Here is a 25,255-nt window from a genome sequence, read left to right on the forward strand (position 1 = left end):
AGCCTGGCAACCCCCGGTTCCTTCACACCGAGAGAAATCACTGCACCAGAGATGGCTCCAATTTTCCACCTGGCCATTGCCTTTAAGAACTTTGTATTTTTTGACTGCCACACAAGTATTTTGCAGTGTGAATTCTCATCTTATTTTTTACATAGGCAGATGCTCAAATTTATTGTCTCTCTCTTTTTACAAAATGATGGACAAACGAGCTGGTTACAATTCTGCATTTTGGCCATTACCTTTAATATTTAATTTTTTGACTGCCTCGTAAATTCTAATTTTGCAGCTATGTAGATTTTTAATCTTATTTTCCAGCTATTTCTCATTTTTAAATAAAACAAGTTCTTCAGAAAAACCTGGTTAAATCCCCCCCTCCCAGCCATTACTTTTAATAGTATTTTATTTTTTGTCTGCCACACAAATTTTTGCACTGCCTCTCTTAGGCTGCATACACTGATGCACCCACTTATTGTGGTTTTTTTCCTCTCTTTAAAAGTTCTCTACTGGAGCTGGTTAAATTTTTCAGTCTCACCGTTGTATTTTGCAAGTAAGCTGTATGGTGAGTCATGTCAGATTTTTATTTAATTTATGGTTACAGATAAACCCACCTGTTTCTTGTGTTTATTTTATTTGTTAATGGCCAGGCAAATACTTTACACTGACATCCCCCACCTCAATGTCCTGGGGCATAGATTTGTAACTTGATTTTCTCCCTAGTTCCTCTCTTTCAAATATAATTGCACAAAACAAACAAGCGAACAAGCAAACCAAATAAATGGTCACTGTCAAAAGTGGTGTATTTTTTTCTGATCCAAACTTTGCCTTTAAGAAGCTTATTTGAAAAAACACCACCACCACAAAGTGTCTGGGTTGAGAATCAAGTGCAGCTTTTCTAGCCATGGAACTTGTGAAAATTCAGCTTCTGCTTTTGCATTTAAAAACATAACTACAAAAAAAAAATCTCGCGCAGTAGCTGGTTAAATGTTTTTGCCATTGCCTTTAAAAATCAGTTTACAATACAAATATTTGGTGCCAAGATTCACAAGTGAATTTCCCAATCCATAGACACACACATTTCTTTTCATCTTATTCCTCACCTTCTTTACAAAAAGAACACATATATATATTAAAAAAAATCTATCAAAAATGGCCGACAATCTTTCAGATTTAGTCATTGCCTTTAAGTGTGTGTAAACACACACACACACATAAAAAACTGCCACATGTATCTTTTGTCATTCAGAATCACTGTTCAATGTGTCAGCTGAATACAAATGCACATTGTTTTTTAAAATATGACTTAGAAGAGACAATCATTTAAAACAATCTTTTGAGGAGGTAAAATGGTCATTACCTTTAAGAGTTTTCTTTTTTACAGCCATGTAAATATTTTGCGCAGAGAATCCCAGCTACATAAAACTCACATATTCATTTTCTGTCCATTTCTCATTTTTTTGTTTCAATCAGAACAACATTTTAGCAAACGGGGAGTAAAATGTTGCGGATTTTGCCCATTACCTTTAAAAGACCTTTTTTTTTTTTTAACCTCAAGGTTTGCTGACCATAAAGATTCATTTATCAGGCACTGCGAAAAGAAATGCGCAAAGGTTCATTTTTCTAACTCAGGTATGAAAAAATAATTGATTATAGAAAATTTCGACTCATAGAAGAGGAAAATTATTGCCAGCTGAGCCATTGCCTTTAAGAGTATTTTTTAACTGCCATTTCTTTCCTCCACTGATAGGGTTCCAGCACCTTTAAGACGTTCTTTAGAACAGCCATACAAAGACTTCGAAAGGGCACATCCCGTTCAGGAGCCTTTTGTGACTGCCAGACAAATATTTTTCCTTCCACTCAGATGCGGCCAGATTTGGCCTCTGGGGGTGGGCGCGATTGGTTCAACCCTGCCGGGCTGCCCTGCTCTCCGATTAGCCCCCAGCTTCTTAAAGGCAAAACTGACAAAACTCTTCTCTTGAAGAGCTTTTTTGACAGGCAGGCAAATATTCTTTCGCTGCTCAGTTAGCGTTAAGTCCTTAAAGGCAATGTGCAATGGCCCCATCCTTTGTGGGCCAGTTTTTGACTGCCTCACAGATATTGCCGCCCCCGTTGAACCCTGCTGGTGGCAGGGGTGGCTTAACCACTCTCCCCGTTGGCCGCTGGGTTCTTAAAGGCAATGGGGCCTGGTGGGAGGCACTCAGGTGAGGAGGGGGTCATCGTCCAGGTCCTCGGCAGGGAGGGAGGGCCGGGACTCAGCGAGGGGTAGTAGCAGCACATCATCTTCCCCCTCAGGGGAGGGTGGGAGGCTCGGAGGCTCCCCATGGCCCTCGGAGGAGGGAAAGAGGCACCCACGGAGGGCCCCCATCACCCCTCTGGGCAGCCGCTGGGGGCCTGCAGGGAGTGGGGCCATGGGGGGCTCTGGCCCAGGAGGCGGGACTTTCTGTGGCAGGGGCGGGGCCTCATCAGGCCCGCCGGCCGCCCCCCCCCCCTCCCGGCCGGCAGCGTGTGGTGGGGGCTGGGCAGGGGGGGCGGCAGGGCGGGCAGCAGGGGCAGAGCGGGGCAGCAGCCCCCACCGGCGTAGGCGGCGCAGCAGACGGCGCAGGGGGCGGGGGGGCCGGCGGGCCCGGCGCCCCCCCGCCGGCTCATGCTGCAGCAGATGGAGCAGAGAGCGTAGATTCCCCAGCAGCGACGTCTGCAACAAGACAGGAGTGGAGGGGGGTCAGCACCAGGGAGAGGGAGCCCCCCATGCTTGGGGATCCAGGAGAGGGGCTCAGGGGTTGGGCGGGAGGATTGGGGGGTGTCAGCTGCCCCAGGGTCTCTGTGGGGGGGACACACCTAGGAGGTGCTCACCACTCCGGGGCTCTCAGTGGAGGGCCCAGTGTGTGGGGTTGGTCGCTCGGCGGGGGCCAGGTCATGGGGGCCTCTCTCTGTGGAGACAGAGTGGTGGTGGGTGCCGTGGGGGGCTCAGAGGACAGGGGAGGGCTCAGTGGGGTGCAGGGTGGATGCGCCTCACCTGCCCGGGGCTGTCGGTGGGGAAGTCTTCGAGAGGTGGGACCAGCCCCTGCGCAATGAGCTGCCCATAGGATGGCGGCGCCTCCTGCCGGACCAGCTGAGCGTCGCTGCGGGACAGGGGGGCGAAGAGGCTGCAGGGGTGGGGAAGAGCATGAGATGGCAACCCTGGGGCTTCCCCCCCCACTGCCCCCCTTTCCTACAACTCCCCTCCAGCCCTGGGTTCATCTGCCTCTGATCCTACCCCTCCATAGCCCCACCCCCATCCACCCGAGAGCTCCACCCCATCCCATAGCCCCACCCATCCCATGGCCCCACCCCCACCTGTACTCCTGGCTGCGCACAGCGTAGAGTCGGCAGGTGCAGCCCAGCGCGATGACCAGCAGGAGGCCACAGATCAGGCTGCCGATGGCCGCGGCTGCCACCACCTTGCGGGGTAGGGCGTAGGGACAGGCGGCCTCATCGGAGGCGTCAGTGCAGTCGGGCTGCCCGTCGCAGCGCCAGGCCTCGTAGACACAGCGCCCATCCCCGCAGCGGAAGTGGCCGGGCTGGCAGCGCCAGCAGCCCCGCTCGTCCGCCCCGTCTGGGCACAGCGTCTGGTAGTTGCACCGGTCAGCGGGTGCGTAGCAGGGGCCTCCAGCGCCAGCCCGGCAGGGATAGCTCCCCTCCGGGCAGCCTGGGCAGCGCTCCTCGTCCGCCCCGTCTGGGCAGTGCCAGATGCCATCGCAGCGCTCCACCTCGCCGTAGCACCGAGCCTCATCCCCCTGGCCGCAGGGCCGCTGCCAGGGCACACAGAACCCACGCACGTGGTAGGTGGCGTTGAAGCCGTGGTCCCCCAGGCCCTGCCAGGCCACCCATGCCCGGCTGGAGGGTGACTCCACCGCTACCGGTTGCCCGTTGCTGGCCGCATCCACGCGTCGCAGAAGCTGCGGCTCAGCTGGCAGGTCTGGGTGGCCCTCATAGACCTCCAGGGAGTCGTTCGGAGCCAGGTCCAGTGTGGTGAAGAGCACGGTGAGGGGGCGACTATCGTGGGGGTCCAGGGCCCAGCGGCACCGGATGAGGGCACCAGCGGGGCCCCCAGGCCAGGCAGGTGGGGAGAAGACCCCATAGAAATCATTCAGAGTCAGGTTACAAGATGGGGGTGAGGCAGAGAGGAGGGGACCTGCTGGGATGAGAGAGAGAGAGTGAAACAGGGACAAGGATGGACAGAGAGCACGGGGATGGATGGATGGGACAGGTGCATCAGGATGGGTATATGGTTGGATGGATGGAACGATGGGTACATGTGGGGAGGAATGGTTGGTTGGATCGGTTTGTGGGAGGATGGATGGATAGTCAGATGGTCAGGGCAGGTGGGGATGGACAGATGGGTTGGGTTGGGTTGTGTGGGGATGGATGGTTGGGTCTGGGCGGATGGGGTGAAATGATTGGTTCGGGCTGGTGGGGATGGATGGATGGTCACGTCTGGGCAGATGGGGTTGGATGGATGGTCAGGTTGTGGGGGATGGATGCATGGTTATACTGGATTGCATAGATGGCTGGGTTGTGTGGGGATGGACTGATGTTGGGTCATGTGGAGATGGCTGAATAAATGGGTCTGGGAAGGTGGGGATGGATGGATGGATGGATGGTCGGGTTGTGTGGGCCTGCATGTGGATGGTTGGCTCATGTGGGGATGGATGGATGGGTGGGTCGGGTCGGGTCGGGTCGGGTGGGGATGGATGGTTAGGTCTCGTTGGGTAGAGATGGATGGATGGTCGGGGCTGGTGGGGATGGATGGATGGATGGTAGGGTCGGGGCAGGTGGGGTTGCAGGGTTGGTTGGGACAAGTGGGGATGGATGGATGGATGGTTGGGTTGGGTGAGGATGGATGGTCGGTCGGGGCCGGTGGGGATGGATGGATGGTCGGTCGGGGCCGGTGGGGATGGATTGTAGGGTCGGAGCAGGTGGGGATGCAGGGTTGGTTGGGACCAGTGGGGATGGATGGATGGATGGTCGGGACCAGTGGGGATGGATGGTTGGGTCGGGTCATGTCAGGTGGGGATGGATGGTTGATTGGGGCCAGTGGGGATGGTTGGGTCTGGGCGGGTGGGGTTGGATGATTGGTCAGGGCTGCTAGGGATGGATGGATGGATGGATGGTCGGGTGGAGATGGATGGATGGTTGGTTGGTTGGGCCTGGTGGCGATGGATGGTTGATTGGGTCTGGGCGGGTAGGGTTGGATGGATGGTTGGGTGGGTGGAGATGGATGGATGGTTGGTTGGTTGGGGCTGGTGGGGATGGATGGTTGGTTGGGTCTGGGCGGGAAGGGTTGGATGGATGGTTGGGTCGGGGCTGGTGGGGATGGATGGATGGATGGTCGGTCGGGGCCGGTGGGGGGGGATGGATGGATGGATGGATGGTCGGTCGGGGCCGGTGGGGGGGGATGGATGGATGGATGGTCGGTCGGGGCCGGTGGGGGGGGATGGATGGATGGATGGATGGTCGGTCGGGGCCGGTGGGGATGGATGGATGGATGGTCGGTCGGGGCCGATGGGGATGGATTGTAGGGTCGGAGCAGGTGGGGTTGCAGGGTTCGTTGGGGCCAGTTGGGATGGATGGTTGGGTCGGGTCAGGTCAGGTGGGGATGGATGGTTGATTGGGGCCAGTGGGGATGGATGGATGGTTGGGTCTGGGCTGGTGGGGTTGGATGGATGGTTGGGTCGGGTGGAGATGGATGGATGGTTGGTTGGTTGGGGCTGGTGGGGATGGATGGTTGATTGGGTCTGGGCGGGTAGGGTTGGATGGATGGTTGGGTCGGGTGGAGATGGATGGATGGTTGGTTGGTTGTGGCTGGTGGGGATGGATGGTTGATTGGGTCTGGGCGGGTAGGGTTGGACGGATGGTTGGTCGGGGCCGGTGGGGAAGGATGGTTGGTCGGGGCCGGTGGGGATGGATGGATAGTCGGGTCTGGGCGGGTGGGGTTGGATGGATGGTTGGGTCGGGTGGGGTTGGATGGATGGTTGGTTGGTCAGGGCTGGTAGGGATGGATGGATGGTTGGGTGGAGTTGGATGGTTGGGTCTGGGCGGGTGGGGTCGGGTGGAGATGGATGGATGGTTGGGTCGGGTGGGGATGGATGGTTAGGTCTGGTCGGGTAGAGATGGATGGATGGTCGGGGCTGGTGGGGATGGATGGATGGATGGATGGTAGGGTCAGGGCAGGTGGGGTTGCAGGGTTGGTTGGGACCAGCGGGGACGGATGGATGGATGGTTGGGTTGGGTGAGGATGGATGGTCGGTCGGGGCTGGTGGGGCTGGATGGATGGTCGGTCGGGGCCGGATGGATGGTTGGTCGGAGCCGGATGGATGGTTGGTCGGGGCCCGTGGGGATGGATTGTAGGGTCGGAGCAGGTGGGGTTGCATGGCTGGTTGCGGCCAGTGGGGATGGATGGATGGTCGGGACCAGTGGGGATGGATGGATGGATGGTTGGGTTGGGTGAGGATGGATGGTCGGTCGGGGCTGGTGGGGATGGATGGATGGTTGGTCGGGGCCGGATGGATGGTTGGTCGGGGCCGGATGGATGGTTGGTCGGGGCCCGTGGGGATGGATTGTAGGGTCGGAGCAGGTGGGGTTGCATGGCTGGTTGCGGCCAGTGGGGATGGATGGATGGTCGGGACCAGTGGGGATGGATGGTTGGGTCGGGTCAGGTCAGGTCAGGTGGGGATGGATGGTTGATTGGGGCCAGTGGGGATGGATGGATGGATGGTTGGGTCTGGGAGGGTGGGGTTGGATGGTTGGTCAGGGCTGCTGGGGATGGATGGATGGTCGGGTGGGGTTGGATGGTTAGGTCTGGGTGGGTGGGCTTGGATGGATGGTTGGGTCGGGTGGAGATGGATGGTTGGGTCGGGTGGAGATGGATGGATGGATGGATTGGTTGGTTGGTTGGTCAGGGCTGGTGGGGATGGATGGATGGTCGGGTGGAGTTGGATGGTTGGGTCTGGGTGGGTGGGGTCGGGTGGAGATGGATGGATGGTTGGGTCGGGTGGGGATGGATGGTTAGGTCTGGTTGCGTAGAGATGGATGGATGGTCGGGGCTGGTGGGGATGGATGGATGGATGGTAGGGTCAGGGCAGGTGGGGTTGCAGGGTTGGTTGGGACCAGCGGGGATGGATGGATGGATGGTTGGGTTGGGTGAGGATGGTTTGTTGGTCGGGGCCGGTGGGGATGGATGGATGGTTTGTTGGTCGGGGCCGGTGGGGATGGATGGATGGTTGATTGGGGCCGGTGGGGATGGATGGATGGTTGATTGGGGCCGGTGGGGATGGATGGATGGATGGTCGGGTCTGGGCGGGTGGGGTTGGATGGATGGTTGGTCAGGGCTGCTGAGGATGGATGGATGGTCGGGTCTGGGCGGGTGGGGTTGGATGGATGGTTGGGTCGGGTGGAGATGGATGGATGGTTGGTTGGTCAGGGCTGGTAGGGATGGATGGATGGTCGGGTGGAGTTGGGTGGTTGGGTCTGGGTGGGTGGGGTCGGGTGGAGATGGATGGATGGTTGGGTTGGGTGGGGATGGATGGTTAGGTCTGGTCGGGTAGAGATGGATGGATGGTCGGGGCTGGTGGGGATGGATGGATGGATGGTAGGGTCAGGGCAGATGGGGTTGCAGGGTTGGTTGGGACCAGCGGGGACGGATGGATGGATGGTTGGGTTGGGTGAGGATGGATGGTCGGTCGGGGCTGGTGGGGATGGATGGATGGATGGTTGGGTTGGGTGAGGATGGATGGTCGGTCGGGGCTGGTGGGGATGGATGGATGGTCGGTCGGGGCCCGTGGGGATGGATTGTAGGGTCGGAGCAGGTGGGGTTGCAGGGTTGGTTGCGGCCAGTGGGGATGGATGGATGGATGGATGGTCGGGACCAGTGGGGATGGAGGGTTGGGTTGGGTCAGGTCAGGTGGGGATGGATGGTTGATTGGGGCCAGGGGGATGGATGGATGGTTGGGTCTGGGCGGGTGGGGCTGGATGGTTGGTCAGGGCTGCTGGGGATGGATGGATGGTCGGGTGGGGTTGGATGGTTAGGTCTGGGTGGGTGGGCTTGGATGGATGGTTGGGTCGGGTGGAGATGGATGGTTGGGTCGGGTGGAGATGGATGGTTGGGTCTGGGTTGGTGGGGTCGGGTGGAGATGGATGGACGGTTGGGTCGGGATGGATGGTTAGGTCTGGTTGGGTAGAGATGGATGGATGGTCGGGGCTGGTGGGGATGGATGGATGGATGGTAGGGTCAGGGTAGGTGGGGTTGCAGGGTTGGTTGGGACCAGCGGGGATGGATGGATGGATGGTTGGGTTGGGTGAGGATGGTTTGTTGGTCGGGGCCGGTGGGGATGGATGGTTTGTTGGTCGGGGCCGGTGGGGATGGATGGTTGATTGGGGCCGGTGGGGATGGATGGATGGATGGTTGGTCAGGGCTGCTGGGGATGGATGGATGGTCGGGTCTGGGCGGGTGGGGTTGGATGGATGGTTGGGGCGGGTGGGGTTCGATGGAAGGTTGGGTGGTCAGGGCTGGTGGGGATGGATGGATGGTCGGGTGGTCAGGGCTGGTGGGGATGGATGGATGGTCGGGTGGAGTTGGATGGTTGGGTCTGGGTGGGTGGGGTCGGGTGGAGATGGATGGATGGTTGGGTCGGGTGGGGATGGATGGTTAGGTCTGGTCGGGTAGAGATGGATGGATGGTCGGGGCTGGTGGGGATGGATGGATGGTAGGGTCAGGGCAGGTGGGGTTGCAGGTTGGTTGGGACCAGCGGGGATGGATGGTTGGGTTGGGTGAGGATGGATGGTCGGTCGGGTCCGGTGGGGATGGATTGTAGGGTCGGAGCAGGTGGGGTTGCAAGGTTGGTTGGGGCCAGTGGGGATGGATGGATGGATGGTTGGGTCTGGGCGGGTGGGGATGGATGGATAGTTGGGTCGGGTGGAGATGGATGGATGGTTGGTTGGTCAGGGCTGGTGGGGATGGATGGATGGATGGATGGTTGGGTCTGGGCGGGTGGGGTTGGATGTTGGTCATGGCTGCTGGGGATGGATGGATGGTCGGGTGGAGATGGATGGTTGGTTGGTTGGTTGGGGCTGGTGGGGATGGATGGTTGATTGGGTCTGGGCGGGTAGGGTTGGATGGATGGTTGGGTCGGGTGGAGATGGATGGATGGTTGGTTGGTTGGTCGGGGCTGGTGGGGAAGGATGGATGGTTTGTTGGTCGGGGCTGGTGGGGAAGGATGGATGGTTGATTGGGGCCAGTAGGGATGGATGGACGGATGGTTGGGTCTGGGCGGGTGGGGTTGGATGGTTGGTCAGGGCTGCTGGGGATGGATGGATGGTTGGTTGGTCAGGGCTTGTGGGGATGGATGGATAGTTGGGTCGGGTGGAGATGGATGGATGGTTGGTTGGTCAGGGCTGGTGGGGATGGATGGATGGTCGGGTGGAGTTGGATGGTTGGGTCTGGGCGGGTGGGGTCGGGTGAAGATGGATGGATGGTTGGGTCGGGTGGAGATGGATGGATGGATGGATGGATAGTTGGTTGGTCGGGGCTGGTGGGGATGGATGGATGGTTTGTTGGTCGGGGCTGGTGGGGATGGATGGATGGTTTGTTGGTCGGGGCTGGTGGGGATGGATGGATGGTTTGTTGGTCGGGGCTGGTGGGATGGATGGTTGGGTCTGGGCGGGTGGGGTTGGATGGTTGGTCAGGGGTGCTGGGGATGGATGGATGGTCGGGTGGGGTTGGATGGTTGGGTCTGGGCGGGTGGGGTTGGATGGATGGTTGGGGCGGGTGCAGATGGATGGATGGTTGGTTGGTCAGGGCTGGTGGGGATGGATGGATGGTCGGGTGGAGTTGGATGGTTGGGTCTGGGGGGGTGGGTCGGGTGGAGATGGATGGATGGTTTGGTCGGGTGGGGATGGATGGTTAGGTCTGGTCGGGTAGAAATGGATGGTCGGTCGGGGCCGGAAGGGATGGATGGATGGATGGATGGTCGGTCGGGGCCGGTGGGGATGGATGGATGGTCGGTCGGGGCCAGTGGGGATGGATTGTAGGGTCGGTCGGGGCCGGTGGGGATGGATTGTAGGGTCGGAGCAGGTGGGGTTGCAGGGTTGGTTGGGGCCAGTGGGGATGGACGGATGGATGGTCGGGACCAGTGGGGATGGATGGTTGGGTCGGGTCAGGTCAGGTGGGGATGGATGGTTGATTGGGGCCAGTGGGGATGGATGGATGGATGGTTGGGTCTGTGCGGGTGGGGTTGGATGGATGGTAGGGTCGGGTGGAGATGGATGGATGGGTCGGGTGGTGATGGATGGATGGTTGGTTGGTTGGTCGGGGCTGGTGGGGAAGGATGGATGGTTGATTGGGGCCAGTGGGGATGGATGGATGGATGGTTGGGTCTGGGCGGAATGGGTTGGATGGTTGGTCAGGGCTGCTGGGGATGGATGGATGGTTGGTTGGTCAGGGCTGGTGGGGATGGATGGATGGTTGGGTCGGGTGGAGTTGGATGGTTGGGTCGGGGCTGGTGGGGATGGATGGATGGTTTGTTGGTCGGGGCTGGTGGGGATGGATGGATGGTTTGTTGGTCGGGGCTGGTGGGGATGGATGGATGGTTTGTTGGTTGGGGCTGGTGGGGAAGGATGGATGGTTGATTGGGGCCGGTGGGGATGGATGGATGGTTGATTGGGGCCGGTGGGGATGGATGGATGGATGAATGGTTGGGTCTGGGCGGGTGGGGTTGGATGGTTGGTAAGGGCTGCTGGGGATGGATGGATGGTCGGGTCTGGGCGGGTGGGGTTGGATGGATGGTTGGTTGGTCAGGGCTGGAGGGGATGGATGGATGGTCGGGTGGAGTTGGATGGTTGGGTCTGGGCGGGTGGGGTCGGGTGGAGATGGATGGATGGTTGGGTCGGGTGGGGATGGATGGTTAGGTCTGGTCGGGTAGAGATGGATGGATGGTCAGGGCTAGTGCAGATGGATGGATGGATGGTAGGGTCGGGGCAGGTGGGGTTGCAGGGTTGGTTGGGACCAGCGGGGATGGATGGATGGATGGATGGTTGGGTTGGGTGAGGATGGATGGTCCGTCGGGGCCAGTGGAGATGGATGTATGGTCGGTCGGGGCTGGTGGGGATGGATTGTAGGGTCGGAGCAGGTGAGGTTGCAGGGTTGGTTGGGGCCAGTGGGGATGGATGGATGGTTGGTTGGTCGGGGCTGGTGGGGATGGATGGATGGTTGGTTGGTCGGGGCTGGATGGATGGTCGGGTGGAGTTGGATGGTGGGTCTGGGCGGGTGGGGTCGGGTGGAGATGGACGGATGGTTGGGTCGGGTGGAGATGGATGGATGGTTGGTTGGTTGGTCGGGGCTGGTGGGGATGGATGGATGGATGGTTTGTTGGTCGGGGCTGGTGGGGATGGATGGATGGATGGTTTGTTGGTCGGGGCTGGTGGGGATGGATGGATGGATGGTTTGTTGGTCGGGGCTGGTGGGGATGGATGGATGGATGGTTTGTTGGTCGGGGCTGGTGGGGATGGACGGTTTGTTTGTCGGGGCTGGTGGGGATGGATGGATGGATGGTTTGTTGGTCGGGGTGGTGGGGATGGATGGTTTGTTGGTCGGGGCTGGTGGGGATGGACGGATGGATGGTTTGTTGGTCGGGGCTGGTGGGGATGGACGGTTTGTTGGTCGGGGCTGGTGGGGATGGACGGTTTGTTGGTCGGGGCTGGTGGGGATGGACGGTTTGTTCGTCGGGGCTGGTGGGGATGGACGGTTTGTTCGTCGGGGCTGGTGGGGATGGACGGTTTGTTCGTCGGGGCTGGTGGGGATGGATGGATGGATGGTTTGTTGGTCGGGGATGGTGGGGATGGATGGTTTGTTGGTCGGGGCTGGTGGGGATGGATGGTTTGTTGGTCGGGGCTGGTGGGGATGGATGGTTTGTTGGTCGGGGCTGGTGGGGACGGATGGATGGATGGATGGTTGGGTCTGGGCGGGTGGGTTTGGATGGTTGGTCAGGGCTGCTGGGGACGGATGGATGGTCGGATGGGGTTGGATGGTTGGGTCTGGGCGGGTGGGGTTGGATGGATGTTTGGGTCGGGGCAGGTGAGGTTGCATGGTTGGTCGGGGCTAGTGGGGATGGATGGATGGTTGGGTCGGGTGGAGATGGATGGATGGTAGGGTCGGGGCAGATGGGGTTGCAGGGTTGGTTGGGACCAGCGGGGATGGATGGATGGATGGTTGGGTTGGGTGAGGATGGATGGTTGGTCGGGGCCAGTGGGGATGGATGGATGGTCGGTCGGGGCCGGTGGGGATGGATTATAGGGTCGGAGCCGGTGGGGATGGATGGTTTGTTGGTCGGGGCCGGTGGGGATGGATGGTTGATTGGGGCCGGTGGGGATGGATGGATGGATGGTTGGTCAGGGCTGCTGGGGATGGATGGATGGTCGGGTCTGGGCGGGTGGGGTTGGATGGATGGTTGGGGCGGGTGGGGTTCGATGGAAGGTTGGGTGGTCAGGGCTGGTGGGGATGGATGGATGGTCGGGTGGTCAGGGCTGGTGGGGATGGATGGATGGTCGGGTGGAGTTGGATGGTTGGGTCTGGGTGGGTGGGGTCGGGTGGAGATGGATGGATGGTTGGGTCAGGTGGGGATGGATGGTTAGGTCTGGTCGGGTAGAGATGGATGGATGGTCGGGGCTGGTGGGGATGGATGGATGGTAGGGTCAGGGCAGGTGGGGTTGCAGGTTGGTTGGGACCAGCGGGGATGGATGGTTGGGTTGGGTGAGGATGGATGGTCGGTCGGGTCCGGTGGGGATGGATTGTAGGGTCGGAGCAGGTGGGGTTGCAGGGTTGGTTGGGGCCAGTGGGGATGGATGGATGGATGGTTGGGTCTGGGCGGGTGGGGATGGATGGATAGTTGGGTCGGGTGGAGATGGATGGATGGTTGGTTGGTCAGGGCTGGTGGGGATGGATGGATGGATGGATGGTTGGGTCTGGGCGGGTGGGGTTGGATGTTGGTCATGGCTGCTGGGGATGGATGGATGGTCGGGTGGAGATGGATGGTTGGTTGGTTGGTTGGGGCTGGTGGGGATGGATGGATGGTTTGTTGGTCGGGGCTGGTGGGGAAGGATGGATGGTTGATTGGGGCCAGTAGGGATGGATGGACGGATGGTTGGGTCTGGGCGGGTGGGGTTGGATGGTTGGTCAGGGCTGCTGGGGATGGATGGATGGTTGGTTGGTCAGGGCTTGTGGGGATGGATGGATAGTTGGGTCGGGTGGAGATGGATGGATGGTTGGTTGGTCAGGGCTGGTGGGGATGGATGGATGGTCGGGTGGAGTTGGATGGTTGGGTCTGGGCGGGTGGGGTCGGGTGAAGATGGATGGATGGTTGGGTCGGGTGGAGATGGATGGATGGATGGATGGATAGTTGGTTGGTCGGGGCTGGTGGGGATGGATGGATGGTTTGTTGGTCGGGGCTGGTGGGGATGGATGGATTGTTGGTCGGGGCTGGTGGGGATGGATGGATTGTTTGTTGGTCGGGGCTGGTGGGGATGGATGGTTGGGTCTGGGCGGGTGGGGTTGGATGGTTGGTCAGGGGTGGTGGGGATGGATGGATGGTCGGGTGGGGTTGGATGGTTGGGTCTGGGCGGGTGGGTTGGATGGATGGTTGGGGCGGGTGCAGATGGATGGATGGTTGGTTGGTCAGGGCTGGTGGGGATGGATGGATGGTCGGGTGGAGTTGGATGGTTGGGTCTGGGTGGGTGGGTCGGGTGGAGATGGATGGATGGTTTGGTCGGGTGGGGATGGATGGTTAGGTCTGGTCGGGTAGAAATGGATGGTCGGTCGGGGCCGGAAGGGATGGATGGATGGATGGATGGTCGGTCGGGGCCGGTGGGATGGATGGATGGTCGGTCGGGGCCAGTGGGGATGGATTGTAGGGTCGGTCGGGGCCGGTGGGGATGGATTGTAGGGTCGGAGCAGGTGGGGTTGCAGGGTTGGTTGGGGCCAGTGGGGATGGACGGATGGATGGTCGGGACCAGTGGGGATGGATGGTTGGGTCGGGTCAGGTCAGGTGGGGATGGATGGTTGATTGGGGCCAGTGGGGATGGATGGATGGATGGTTGGGTCTGTGCGGGTGGGGTTGGATGGATGGTAGGGTCGGGTGGAGATGGATGGATGGGTCGGGTGGTGATGGATGGATGGTTGGTTGGTTGGTCGGGGCTGGTGGGGAAGGATGGATGGTTGATTGGGGCCAGTGGGGATGGATGGATGGATGGTTGGGTCTGGGCGGAATGGGTTGGATGGTTGGTCAGGGCTGCTGGGGATGGATGGATGGTTGGTTGGTTGGTTGGTCAGGGCTGGTGGGGATGGATGGATGGTTGGGTCGGGTGGAGTTGGATGGTTGGGTCGGGGCTGGTGGGGATGGATGGATGGTTTGTTGGTCGGGGCTGGTGGGGATGGATGGATGGTTTGTTGGTCGGGGCTGGTGGGGATGGATGGATGGTTTGTTGGTTGGGGCTGGTGGGGAAGGATGGATGGTTGATTGGGGCCGGTGGGGATGGATGGATGGTTGATTGGGGCCGGTGGGGATGGATGGATGGATGAATGGTTGGGTCTGGGCGGGTGGGGTTGGATGGTTGGTAAGGGCTGCTGGGGATGGATGGATGGTCGGGTCTGGGCGGGTGGGGTTGGATGGATGGTTGGTTGGTCAGGGCTGGTGGGGATGGATGGATGGTCGGGTGGAGTTGGATGGTTGGGTCTGGGCGGGTGGGGTCGGGTGGAGATGGATGGATGGTTGGGTCGGGTGGGGATGGATGGTTAGGTCTGGTCGGGTAGAGATGGATGGATGGTCAGGGCTGGTGCAGATGGATGGATGGATGGTAGGGTCGGGGCAGGTGGCGTTGCAGGGTTGGTTGGGACCAGCGGGGATGGATGGATGGATGGATGGTTGGGTTGGGTGAGGATGGATGGTCCGTCGGGGCCAGTGGAGATGGATGTATGGTCGGTCGGGGCTGGTGGGGATGGATTGTAGGGTCGGAGCAGGTGAGGTTGCAGGGTTGGTTGGGGCCAGTGGGGATGGATGGATGGTTGGTTGGTCGGGGCTGGTGGGGATGGATGGATGGTTGGTTGGTCGGGGCTGGATGGATGGTCGGGTGGAGTTGGATGGTTGGGTCTGGGCGGGTGGGGTCGGGTGGAGATGGACGGATGGTTGGGTCGGGTGGAGATGGATGGATGGTTGGTTGGTTGGTCGGGGCTGGTGGGGATGGATGGATGGATGGTTTGTTGGTCGGGGCTGGTGGGGATGGATGGATGGATGGTTTGTTGGTCGGGGCTGGTGGGGATGGACGGTTTGTTGGTCGGGGCTGGTGGGGATGGACGGTTTGTTCGTCGGGGCTGGTGGGGATGGATGGATGGTTTGTTGGTCGGGGCTGGTGGGGATGGATGGTTTGTTGGTCGGGCTGGTGGGGATGGATGGATGGATGGTTTGTTGGTCGGGGCTGGTGGGGATGGATGGATGGATGGTTTGTTGGTCGGGGCTGGTGGGGATGGATGGATGGACGGTTTGTTGGTCGGGGCTGGTGGGGATGGACGGTTTGTTGGTCGGGGCTGGTGGGGATGGACGGTTTGTTGGTCGGGGCTGGTGGGGATGGACGGTTTGTTTGGTCGGGGCTGGTGGGGACGGATGGATGGATGGATGGTTGGGTCTGGGCGGGTGGGTTTGGATGGTTGGTCAGGGCTGCTGGGGACGGATGGATGGTCGGATGGGGTTGGATGGTTGGGTCTGGGCGGGTGGGGTTGGATGGATGTTTGGGTCGGGGCAGGTGAGGTTGCATGGTTGGTCGGGGCTAGTGGGGATGGATGGATGGTTGGGTCGGGTGGAGATGGATGGATGGTAGGGTCGGGGCAGATGGGGTTGCAGGGTTGGTTGGGACCAGCGGGGATGGATGGATGGATGGTTGGGTTGGGTGAGGATGGATGGTTGGTCGGGGCCAGTGGGGATGGATGGATGGTCGGTCGGGGCCGGTGGGGATGGATTGTAGGGTCGGAGCCGGTGGGGTTGCAGGGTTGGTTGGGGCCAGTGGGGATGGATGGATGGTTGGTTGGTCGGTCGGGGCTGGTGGGGATGGTTGGTCGGTCGGGTCGGGTGGAGATGGATGGATGGTTGGTCGGTCGGGTCGGGTGGAGATGGATGGATGGTTGGTCGGTCGGGTCGGGTGGAGATGGATGGATGGTTGGCTGGTGGGGACGGATGGATGGATGGATGGTTCGGTCTGGGCGGGTGGGTTTGGATGGTTGGTGGGTCGGGGCTGGTGGGGCTGGATGGATGGTTGGTGGGTCGGGGCTGGTGGGGCTGGATGGATGGTTGGTGGGTCGGGGCTGGATGGATGGTTGGTCGGGTCGGGGCTGGTGGGGATGGATGGATGGTTGGTCAGTCGGGGCTGGTGGGGATGGATTGTAGGGTCGGAGAAGGTGGGGTTGCAGGGTTGGTTGGGGCCAGTGGGGATGGATGGATGGTTGGTTGGTTGGTTGGTTGGTCGGGGCTGGTGGGGATGGATGATGGTTGGGTAGGGTGGAGATGGATGGTTGGTTGGTCGGGTCGGGTGGAGATGGATGGATGGTTGGTTGGTCGGGGCTGGTGGGGATGGATGGATGGTTGGTCGGTCGGGTCGGGTGGAGATGGATGGATGGTTGGTCGGTCGGGTCGGGTGGAGATGGATGGATGGTTGGTCGGTCGGGGCTGGTGGGGCTGGATGGATGGTTGGTCGGTCGGGGCTGGTGGGGACGGATGGATGGATGGATGGTTCGGTCTGGGCGGGTGGGTTTGGATGGTTGGTGGGTCGGGGCTGGTGGGGCTGGATGGATGGTTGGTGGGTCGGGGCTGGTGGGGCTGGATGGATGGTTGGTCGGTCGGGGCTGGATGGATGGTTGGTCGGTCGGGGCTGGATGGATGGTTGGTCGGTCGGGGCTGGATGGATGGTTGGTCGGTCGGGGCTGGTGGGGATGGATGGATGGTTGGTCGGTCGGGGCTGGTGGGGATGGATTGTAGGGTCGGAGAAGGTGGGGTTGCAGGGTTGGTTGGGGCCAGTGGGGATGGATGGATGGTTGGTTGGTTGGTTGGTTGGTTGGTCGGGGCTGGTGGGGATGGATGATGGTTGGGTCGGGTGGAGATGGATGGATGGTTGGTTGGTCGGGTCGGGTGGGGATGGATGGATGGTTGGTTGGTCGGGGCTGTTGGGGATGGATGGATGGTTGGTCGGTCGGTGCTGGTGGGGATGGATTGTAGGGTCGGAGAAGGTGGGGTTGCAGGGTTGGTTGGGGCCAGTGGGGATGGATGGATGGTTGGTTGGTTGGTTGGTCGGGGCTGGTGGGGATGGATGATGGTTGGGTCGGGTGGAGATGGATGGATGGTTGGTTGGTCGGGTCGGGTGGGGATGGATGGATGGTTGGTTGGTCGGGGCTGGTGGGGACGGATGGATGGTTTGTTGGTCGGGGCTGGTGGGGATGGATGGTTTGTTGGTCGGGGCTGGTGGGGACGGATGGATGGATGGATGGTTGGGTCTGGGCGGGTGGGTTTGGATGGTTGGTCAGGGCTGCTGGGGACGGATGGATGGTCGGATGGGGATGGATGGTTGGGTCTGGGCGGGTGGGGTTGGATGGATGTTTGGGTCGGGTGGAGATGGATGGATGGTTGGGTCGGGGCAGGTGAGGTTGCATGGTTGGTAGGGGCGAGTGGGGATGGATAGATGGTTGGGTCAGGTGGAGATGGATGGATGGTAGGGTCGGGGCAGATGGGGTTGCAGGGTTGGTTGGGACCAGCGGGGATGGATGGATGGATGGTTGGGTTGGGTGAGGATGGATGGTTGGTCGGGGCCAGTGGGGATGGATTGTAGGGTCGGAGCAGGTGGGCTTGCAGGGTTGGTTGGGGCCAGTGGGGATGGATGGATGGTTGCTTGGTTGGTCGGGGCTGGTGGGGATGGATAATGGTTTGGTCGGGTGGGGATGGATGGATGGTTGGTCGGTCGGGTCGGGTGGGGATGGATGGATGGTTTGTTGGTCGGGGCTGGTGGGGAAGGATGGATGGTTGATTGGGGCCGGTGGGGATGGATGGATGGTTGATTGGGGCCGGTGGGGATGGATGGATGGATGAATGGTTGGGTCTGGGCGGGTGGGGTTGGATGGTTGGTCAGGGCTGCTGGGGATGGATGGATGGTCGGGTCTGGGCGGGTGGGGTTGGATGGATGGTTGGTTGGTCAGGGCTGGTGGGGATGGATGGATGGTCGGGTGGAGTTGGATGGTTGGGTCTGGGCGGGTGGGGTCGGGTGGAGATGGATGGATGGTTGGGTCGGGTGGGGATGGATGGTTAGGTCTGGTCGGGTAGAGATGGATGGATGGTCAGGGCTGGTGCAGATGGATGGATGGATGGTAGGGTCGGGGCAGGTGGGGTTGCAGGGTTGGTTGGGAACAGCGGGGATGGATGGATGGATGGATGGTTGGGTTGGGTGAGGATGGATGGTTGGTCGGGGCCAGTGGGGATGGATGGATGGTCAGTCGGGGATGGTGGGGATGGATGGATGGTCAGTCGGGGATGGTGGGGATGGATTGTAGGGTCGGAGCAGGTGAGGTTGCAGGGTTGGTTGGGGTCAGTGGGGATGGATGGATGGTTGGTTGGTTGGTCGGGGCTGGTGGGGATGGTTGGTTGGTCGGGGCTGGTGGGGATGGATGGATGTTTGGTTGGTCGGGGCTGGTGGGGATGGATGGATGGTCGGGTGGAGTTGGATGGTTGGGTCTGGGCGGGTGGGGTCGGGTGGAGATGGATGGATGGTTGGGTCGGGTGGAGATGGATGGATGGATGGTTGGTTGGTCAGGGCTGGTGGGGATGGATGGATGGATGGTTTGTTGGTCGGGGCTGGTGGGGCTGGTGGGGATGGATGGTTTGTTGGTCGGGGCTGGTGGGGATGGATGGTTTGTTGGTCGGGGCTGGTGGGGATGGATGGTTTGTTGGTCGGGGCTGGTGGGGATGGATGGTTTGTTGGTCGGGGCTGGTGGGGACGGATGGATGCATGGATGGTTGGGTCTGGGCGGGTGGGTTTGGATGGTTGGTCAGGGCTGCTGGGGACGGATGGATGGTCGGATGGGGTTGGATGGATGTTTGGGTCGGGTGGAGATGGATGGATGGTTGGGTCGGGGCAGGTGAGGTTGCATGGTTGGTCGGGGCTAGTGGGGATGGATGGATGGTTGGGTCGGGTGGAGATGGATGGATGGTAGGGTCGGGGCAGATGGGGTTGCAGGGTTGGTTGGGACCAGCGGGGATGGATGGATGGATGGTTGGGTTGGGTGAGGATGGATGGTTGGTCGGGGCCAGTGGGGATGGATGGATGGTCAGTCGGGGATGGTGGGGATGGATGGATGGTCGGTCGGGGCCGGTGGGGATGGATTGTAGGGTCGGAGCAGGTGGGGTTGCAGGGTTGGTTGGGGCCAGTGGGGATGGATGGATGGTTGGTTGGTCGGTCGGGGCTGGTGGGGATGGTTGGTCGGTCGGGTCGGGTGGAGATGGATGGATGGTTGGTCGGTCGGGGCTGGTGGGGATGGATGGATGGTTGGTCGGTCGGGGCTGGTGGGGATGGATGGATGGTTGGTCGGTCGGGGCTGGTGGGGATGGATGGATGGTTGGTCGGTCGGGGCTGGTGGGGATGGATGGATGGTTGGTCGGTCGGGGCTGGTGGAGATGGATGGATGGTTGGTCGGGTCGGGGCTGGTGGGGATGGATGGATGGTTGGTCGGTCGGGGCTGGTGGGGATGGATGGATGGTTGGTCGGTCGGGTCGGGTGGAGATGGATGGATGGTTGGTCGGTCGGGGCTGGTGGGGACGGATGGATGGATGGATGGTTCGGTCTGGGCGGGTGGGTTTGGATGGTTGGTCGGTCGGGGCTGGTGGGGCTGGATGTATGGTTGGTGGGTCGGGGCTGGTGGGGCTGGATGGATGGTTGGTGGGTCGGGGCTGGTGGGGCTGGATGGATGGTTGGTGGGTCGGGGCTGGATGGATGGTTGGTCGGTCGGGGCTGGTGGGGATGGATTGTAGGGTCGGAGAAGGTGGGGTTGCAGGGTTGGTTGGGGCCAGTGGGGATGGATGGATGGTTGGTTGGTTGGTCGGGGCTGGTGGGGATGGATGATGGTTGGGTCGGGTGGAGATGGATGGTTGGTTGGTCGGGTCGGGTGGAGATGGATGGATGGTTGGTTGGTCGGGTCGGGTGGGGATGGATGGATGGTTGGTTGGTCGGGGCTGTTGGGGATGGATGGATGGTTGGTCGGTCGGGGCTGGTGGGGATGGATTGTAGGGTCGGAGAAGGTGGGGTTGCAGGGTTGGTTGGGGCCAGTGGGGATGGATGGATGGTTGGTTGGTTGGTTGGTCGGGGCTGGTGGGGATGGATGGATGGTTGGTTGGTTGGGTCGGGTGGGGATGGATGGATGGTCGGGTGGAGTTGGATGGTTGGGTCTGGGCGGGTGGGGTCGGGTGGAGATGGATGGATGGTTGGGTCGGGTGGAGATGGATGGATGGATGGTTGGTTGGTCAGGGCTGGTGGGGATGGATGGATGGATGGTTTGTTGGTCGGGGCTGGTGGGGATGGATGGTTTGTTGGTCGGGGCTGGTGGGGATGGATGGTTTGTTGGTCGGGGCTGGTGGGGATGGATGGTTTGTTGGTCGGGGCTGGTGGGGACGGATGGATGGATGGATGGTTGGGTCTGGGCGGGTGGGTTTGGATGGTTGGTCAGGGCTGCTGGGGACGGATGGATGGTCGGATGGGGTTGGATGGTTGGGTCTGGGCGGGTGGGGTTGGATGGATGTTTGGGTCGGGTGGAGATGGATGGATGGTTGGGTCGGGGCAGGTGAGGTTGCATGGTTGGTCGGGGCTAGTGGGGATGGATGGATGGTTGGGTCAGGTGGAGATGGATGGATGGTAGGGTCGGGGCAGATGGGGTTGCAGGGTTGGTTGGGACCAGCGGGGATGGATGGATGGATGGTTGGGTTGGGTGAGGATGGATGGTTGGTCGGGGCCAGTGGGGATGGATTGTAGGGTCGGAGCAGGTGGGGTTGCAGGGTTGGTTGGGGCCAGTGGGGATGGATGGATGGTTGGTTGGTTGGTCGGGGCTGGTGTGGATGGATGGATAGTCAGTCAGGGCCGGTGGGGATGGATTGTAGGGTCGGAGCAGGTGGGGTTGCAGGGTTGGTTGGGGCCAGTGGGGATGGATGGATGGTTGGTTGGTTGGTCGGGGCTGGTGGGGATGGTTGGTCGGTCGGGTCGGGTGGGGATGGATGGATGGTTGGTCGGTCGGGTCGGGTGGGGATGGATGGATGGTTGGTCGGTCGGGTCGGGTGGGGATGGATGGATGGTTGGTCGGTCGGGTCGGGTGGGGATGAATGGATGGTTGGTCGGTCGGGTCGGGTGGGGATGGATGGATGGTTGGTCGGTCGGGTCGGGTGGGGATGAATGGATGGTTGGTCGGTCGGGTCGGGTGGGGATGGATGGATGGTTGGTCGGTCGGGGCTGGTGGGGATGGATGGATGGTTGGTCGGTCGGGGCTGGTGGGGATGGATGGATGGTTGGTCGGTCGGGGCTGGTGGGGATGGATGGATGGTTGGTCGGTCGGGGCTGGTGGGGATGGATCGATGGTTGGTCGGTCGGGGCTGGTGGGGATGGATGGATGGTTGGTCGGTCGGGGCTGGTGGGGATGGATGGATGGATGGATGGTTTGTTGGTCGGGGCTGATGGGGATGGATGGATGGATGGATGGTTGGGTCTGGGCGGGTGGGGTTGGATGGTTGGTCAGGGCTGCTGGGGACGGATGGATGGTCGGATCGGGTTGGATGGTTGGGTCTGGGCGGGTGGGGTTGGATGGATGTTTGGGTCGGGTGGAGATGGATGGATGGTTGGGTCGGGGCAGGTGAGGATGCATGGTTGGTCGGGGCTAGTGGGGATGGTTGGATGGTTGGGTCCGATGAGTGGAAGGGGGCACTTTGGGGTGGAGAGGCAGACAGACAGACTGAGGAGTTGCTCAACCCTCCCAGGTGCACCCCCTGCCCCATTTCCCAACTGCGCCCCCACCTCTCTCGTAGCGGAGCTGGAAGCCCTCAGCCACCGTCCAGCTGCGTGAGTAGCTGAGGGTGACGTTGGTGCCTCTGTATTCCAGGGGGGCAGGGAGCCGGGAGCCGCAGAGGGCCTGGTGGGGGTAGGAGTGAGCCCAGATGTAGAGTTTGGTCTCCCCGCATGCCAGCTGGAACCGCTCGAACCTGCAGAGAAGAGGTGGGTGAGGGGTATGGGGCTTCTCCTCTCCAGGGGCGCCAGCTCCAGGGTGCAGGGTGGGGCACTGGGCTTCTCCCCTCCAGGGGGTGCCAGTTCTAGGGTAGGGGGTGGGGTATGGGGCCTCTCCCCTCTCAGGTGCCGACTCCCATCCGTCCCCAGGGCTGGGGAGGGGAGGGAGGTTAATTGGGATAATTACTGGTTTAGCTCTTCTCTGAGGCAGAGTCTGGGGTGGGATGGGATGGCTGGTGTGGGGAGTGAGGAGAGGGCTGAGGGAGGGGGGGAGGAGGTGGGTGTCCCGGGGAGGGCTGAGGGAGTGGGGCAGGGGGCTGAGGGGTTCATGGGGTCTCTCACTTGATGGTCACCACATCCTTCGGGCCCCCCAGGATGACCCAGGTGCACTTGCTGGGCAGGATGCGGCCATGTCGGGGGAGAAAGCTGCGGATCATCCCCTGGCGCTCCCCCCGCACCTCCAGGGGTGCATGACAGGTGGCTACGGAGGAATTCGGGGGGTGCAGAGGTCAGCGATGGACCCAGCCCCCCCAATCACAGTGCTACCCCACCCAGTGACCCCAAATCCCCACCCTTCGGCCTCCCCTTCTCCCTCCAGCCCCTGCAACTCAATCCCTGCCCTTCCCCCTCCCCCCACCAGACCCCCAACCGCTGTCCTTCCCCCACTCAGGCCCTGCACCCCAATCCCACTCTCTGCACCCCAGAGAACCCTCCTCCCACACTCAGCCCTCCCCACTCACCTGATTCTTTCTCTGTGTAGGAAGCAGCTTCTAGAGGGGAAAAGAAACTGGGATAAGAAGAAAAAGTGCGGGGCACCAGCAGGGCTTGGGGGCGGGAGGGGGCTGCAGGTCGCGAGTGCGGGGCACCAGCAGGGCTTGGGGGCGGGAGGGAGCTGCAGGTCGCGAGTGCGGGGCACCGGGGGGCGGGGGGCTGCAGGTCGCGAGTGCGGGGCACCGGGCGGGCGGGGGGCTGCAGGTCGCAAGTGCGGGGCACCGGGGGGGCGGGGGGGGCAGGGGGCTGCAGGTCGCGAGTGCGGGGCACCGGGGGGGCGCGGGGGGCAGGGGGCTGCAGGTCGCGAGTGCGGGGCACCGGGCGGGCGGGGGGCTGCAGGTCGCGAGTGCGGGGCACCGGGGGGCGGGGGGCTGCAGGTCGCGAGTGCGGGGCACCGGGGGGCGGGGGGCTGCAGGTCGCGAGTGCGGGGCACCGGGGGGGCAGGGGGCTGCAGGTCGCGAGTGCGGGGCACCGGGGGGGGCAGGGGGCTGCAGGTCGCGAGTGCGGGGCACCGGGCGGGCGGGGGGCGTCAGGTCGCGAGTGCGGGGCACCGGGCGGGCGCGGGGGGCTGCAGGTCGCGAGTGCGGGGCACCGGGCGGGCGCGGGGGGCAGGGGGCTGCAGGTCGCGAGTGCGGGGCACCGGGCGGGCGGGGGGCTGCAGGTCGCGAGTGCGGGGCACCGGGCGGGCGGGGGGCTGCAGGTCGCGAGTGCGGGGCACCGGGCGGGCGGGGGGCTGCAGGTCGCGAGTGCGGGGCACCGGGGGCAGCAGGTCGCGAGTGCGGGGCACCGGGGGCTGCAGGTCGCGAGTGCGGGGCACCGGGGGCTGCAGGTCGCGAGTGCGGGGCACCGGGGGGCGGGGGGCAGGGGGCTGCAGGTCGCGAGTGCGGGGCACCGGGCGGCCGGGGGGGGCAGGGGGCTGCAGGTCGCGAGTGCGGGGCACCGGGGGGGGCGCGGGGGGCAGGGGGCTGCAGGTCGCGAGTGCGGGGCACCGGGGGGCGGGGGGGGCAGGGGGCTGCAGGTCGCGAGTGCGGGGCACCAGGGGGCGGGGGGGGCAGGGGGCTGCAGGTCGCGAGTGCGGGGCACCGGGGGGGCCCGGGGGGCTGCAGGTCGCGAGTGCGGGGCACCGGGCGGGCGGGGGGCTGCAGATCGCGAGTGCGGGGCACCGGGGGGCGGGGGGGGCAGGGGGCTGCAGGTCGCGAGTGCGGGGCACCGGGCGGGCGGGGGGCTGCAGGTCGCGAGTGCGGGGCACCGGGGGCTGCAGGTCGCGAGTGCGGGGCACCGGGGGGCGGGGGGGGCAGGGGGCTGCAGGTCGCGAGTGCGGGGCACCGGGGGGGCGCGGGGGGGCAGGGGGCTGCAGGTCGCGAGTGCGGGGCACCGGGGGGCGGGGGGGGCAGGGGGCTGCAGGTCGCGAGTGCGGGGCACCGGGGGGGCGCGGGGGGCAGGGGGCTGCAGGTCGCGAGTGCGGGGCACCGGGGGGGGGGGGGGGCAGGGGGCTGCAGGTCGCGAGTGCGGGGCACCGGGGGGGGGGGGGGGGCAGGGGGCTGCAGGTCGCGAGTGCGGGGCACCGGCAGCTCTTACCCCAGACGAGTCCAAGCAGCAGGATCCAGGCGGCCCCCAGTGGTGACATTTTCATGCTGGAGGGTCCCGATTTTCTCCTTTTGCCCCCCGGGGGATCGGGGGGGTGGGGAGGGTCGCTGGGCGGATTCTCCTCTCCCCTAACGCCCGCACATCTCCCGCGCGCCCCCAGTTCCCACCGCCCGGCTCTGGAGGGCCCCGACCCCGCGACTTCCGTCCGAGGGGGGCAGGGATTCGGGGGGGGCCCTTCACCCCCTCCCTCAGCCGGGCTGGTTCCTTCCTTCCGCTCCGGTCCGGTCCCGAGCCTAGAACCCGCGCCCCTCGCGCGTCTCCTTCTTTGGTAACTTTCCGTCCTTCGCTTCCTGGCTTGCAACTTTCCGGGTCACGTGACCTCCTGCTCCCCCCCCCCGGGCACCTCCCCTTAACCCTCGCCTCCCCCCCCACCCAGGGTCCCCTCATTCCGGGGGGGGCTAGGAGTGTGTGGCGGGGGCGGGGAGCCTATAGGTCTGGGGGGGAAGCTGCTTCCCTTCCCCCCATTGCCAATGACGCTCCTGGCCCTTTAACTCGCCCCCACCCCGCACGCCCCTCCCCCTCTCGGGGC

General features: G+C 62.3%; 1 protein-coding gene across 2 annotated transcripts; it reads right to left on the bottom strand.

Moving 5' to 3' along the window:
- Nucleotides 1-484: 484 nt before the first annotated feature.
- On the bottom strand, nucleotides 485-25,079 carry LRP10 (LDL receptor related protein 10). Of its 2 annotated transcripts, none has more exons than XM_038370049.2 (7): nucleotides 24,658-25,079; nucleotides 23,049-23,078; nucleotides 22,651-22,789; nucleotides 22,102-22,286; nucleotides 3,331-4,171; nucleotides 3,011-3,140; nucleotides 485-2,689 (listed from the first exon to the last, which is right to left on the bottom strand). In XM_038370049.2, exons 1-7 carry the CDS (start codon nucleotides 24,710-24,712, stop codon nucleotides 2,195-2,197), a joined length of 1,875 nt encoding a protein of 624 aa, XP_038225977.1. In that variant the 5' UTR covers nucleotides 24,713-25,079; the 3' UTR covers nucleotides 485-2,194. The 2 variants fall into 2 exon arrangements, with proteins under 2 accessions (XP_038225977.1, XP_038225978.1); XM_038370050.2 differs by having other exon boundaries at nucleotides 3,331-4,168; nucleotides 24,658-25,077.
- Between the last annotated feature and the right edge of the window lie 176 nt (nucleotides 25,080-25,255).

This window comes from Dermochelys coriacea, chromosome 13 (genome assembly GCF_009764565.3).
Source record: "Dermochelys coriacea isolate rDerCor1 chromosome 13, rDerCor1.pri.v4, whole genome shotgun sequence".
Classification (NCBI taxonomy): domain Eukaryota; kingdom Metazoa; phylum Chordata; order Testudines; family Dermochelyidae; genus Dermochelys; species Dermochelys coriacea.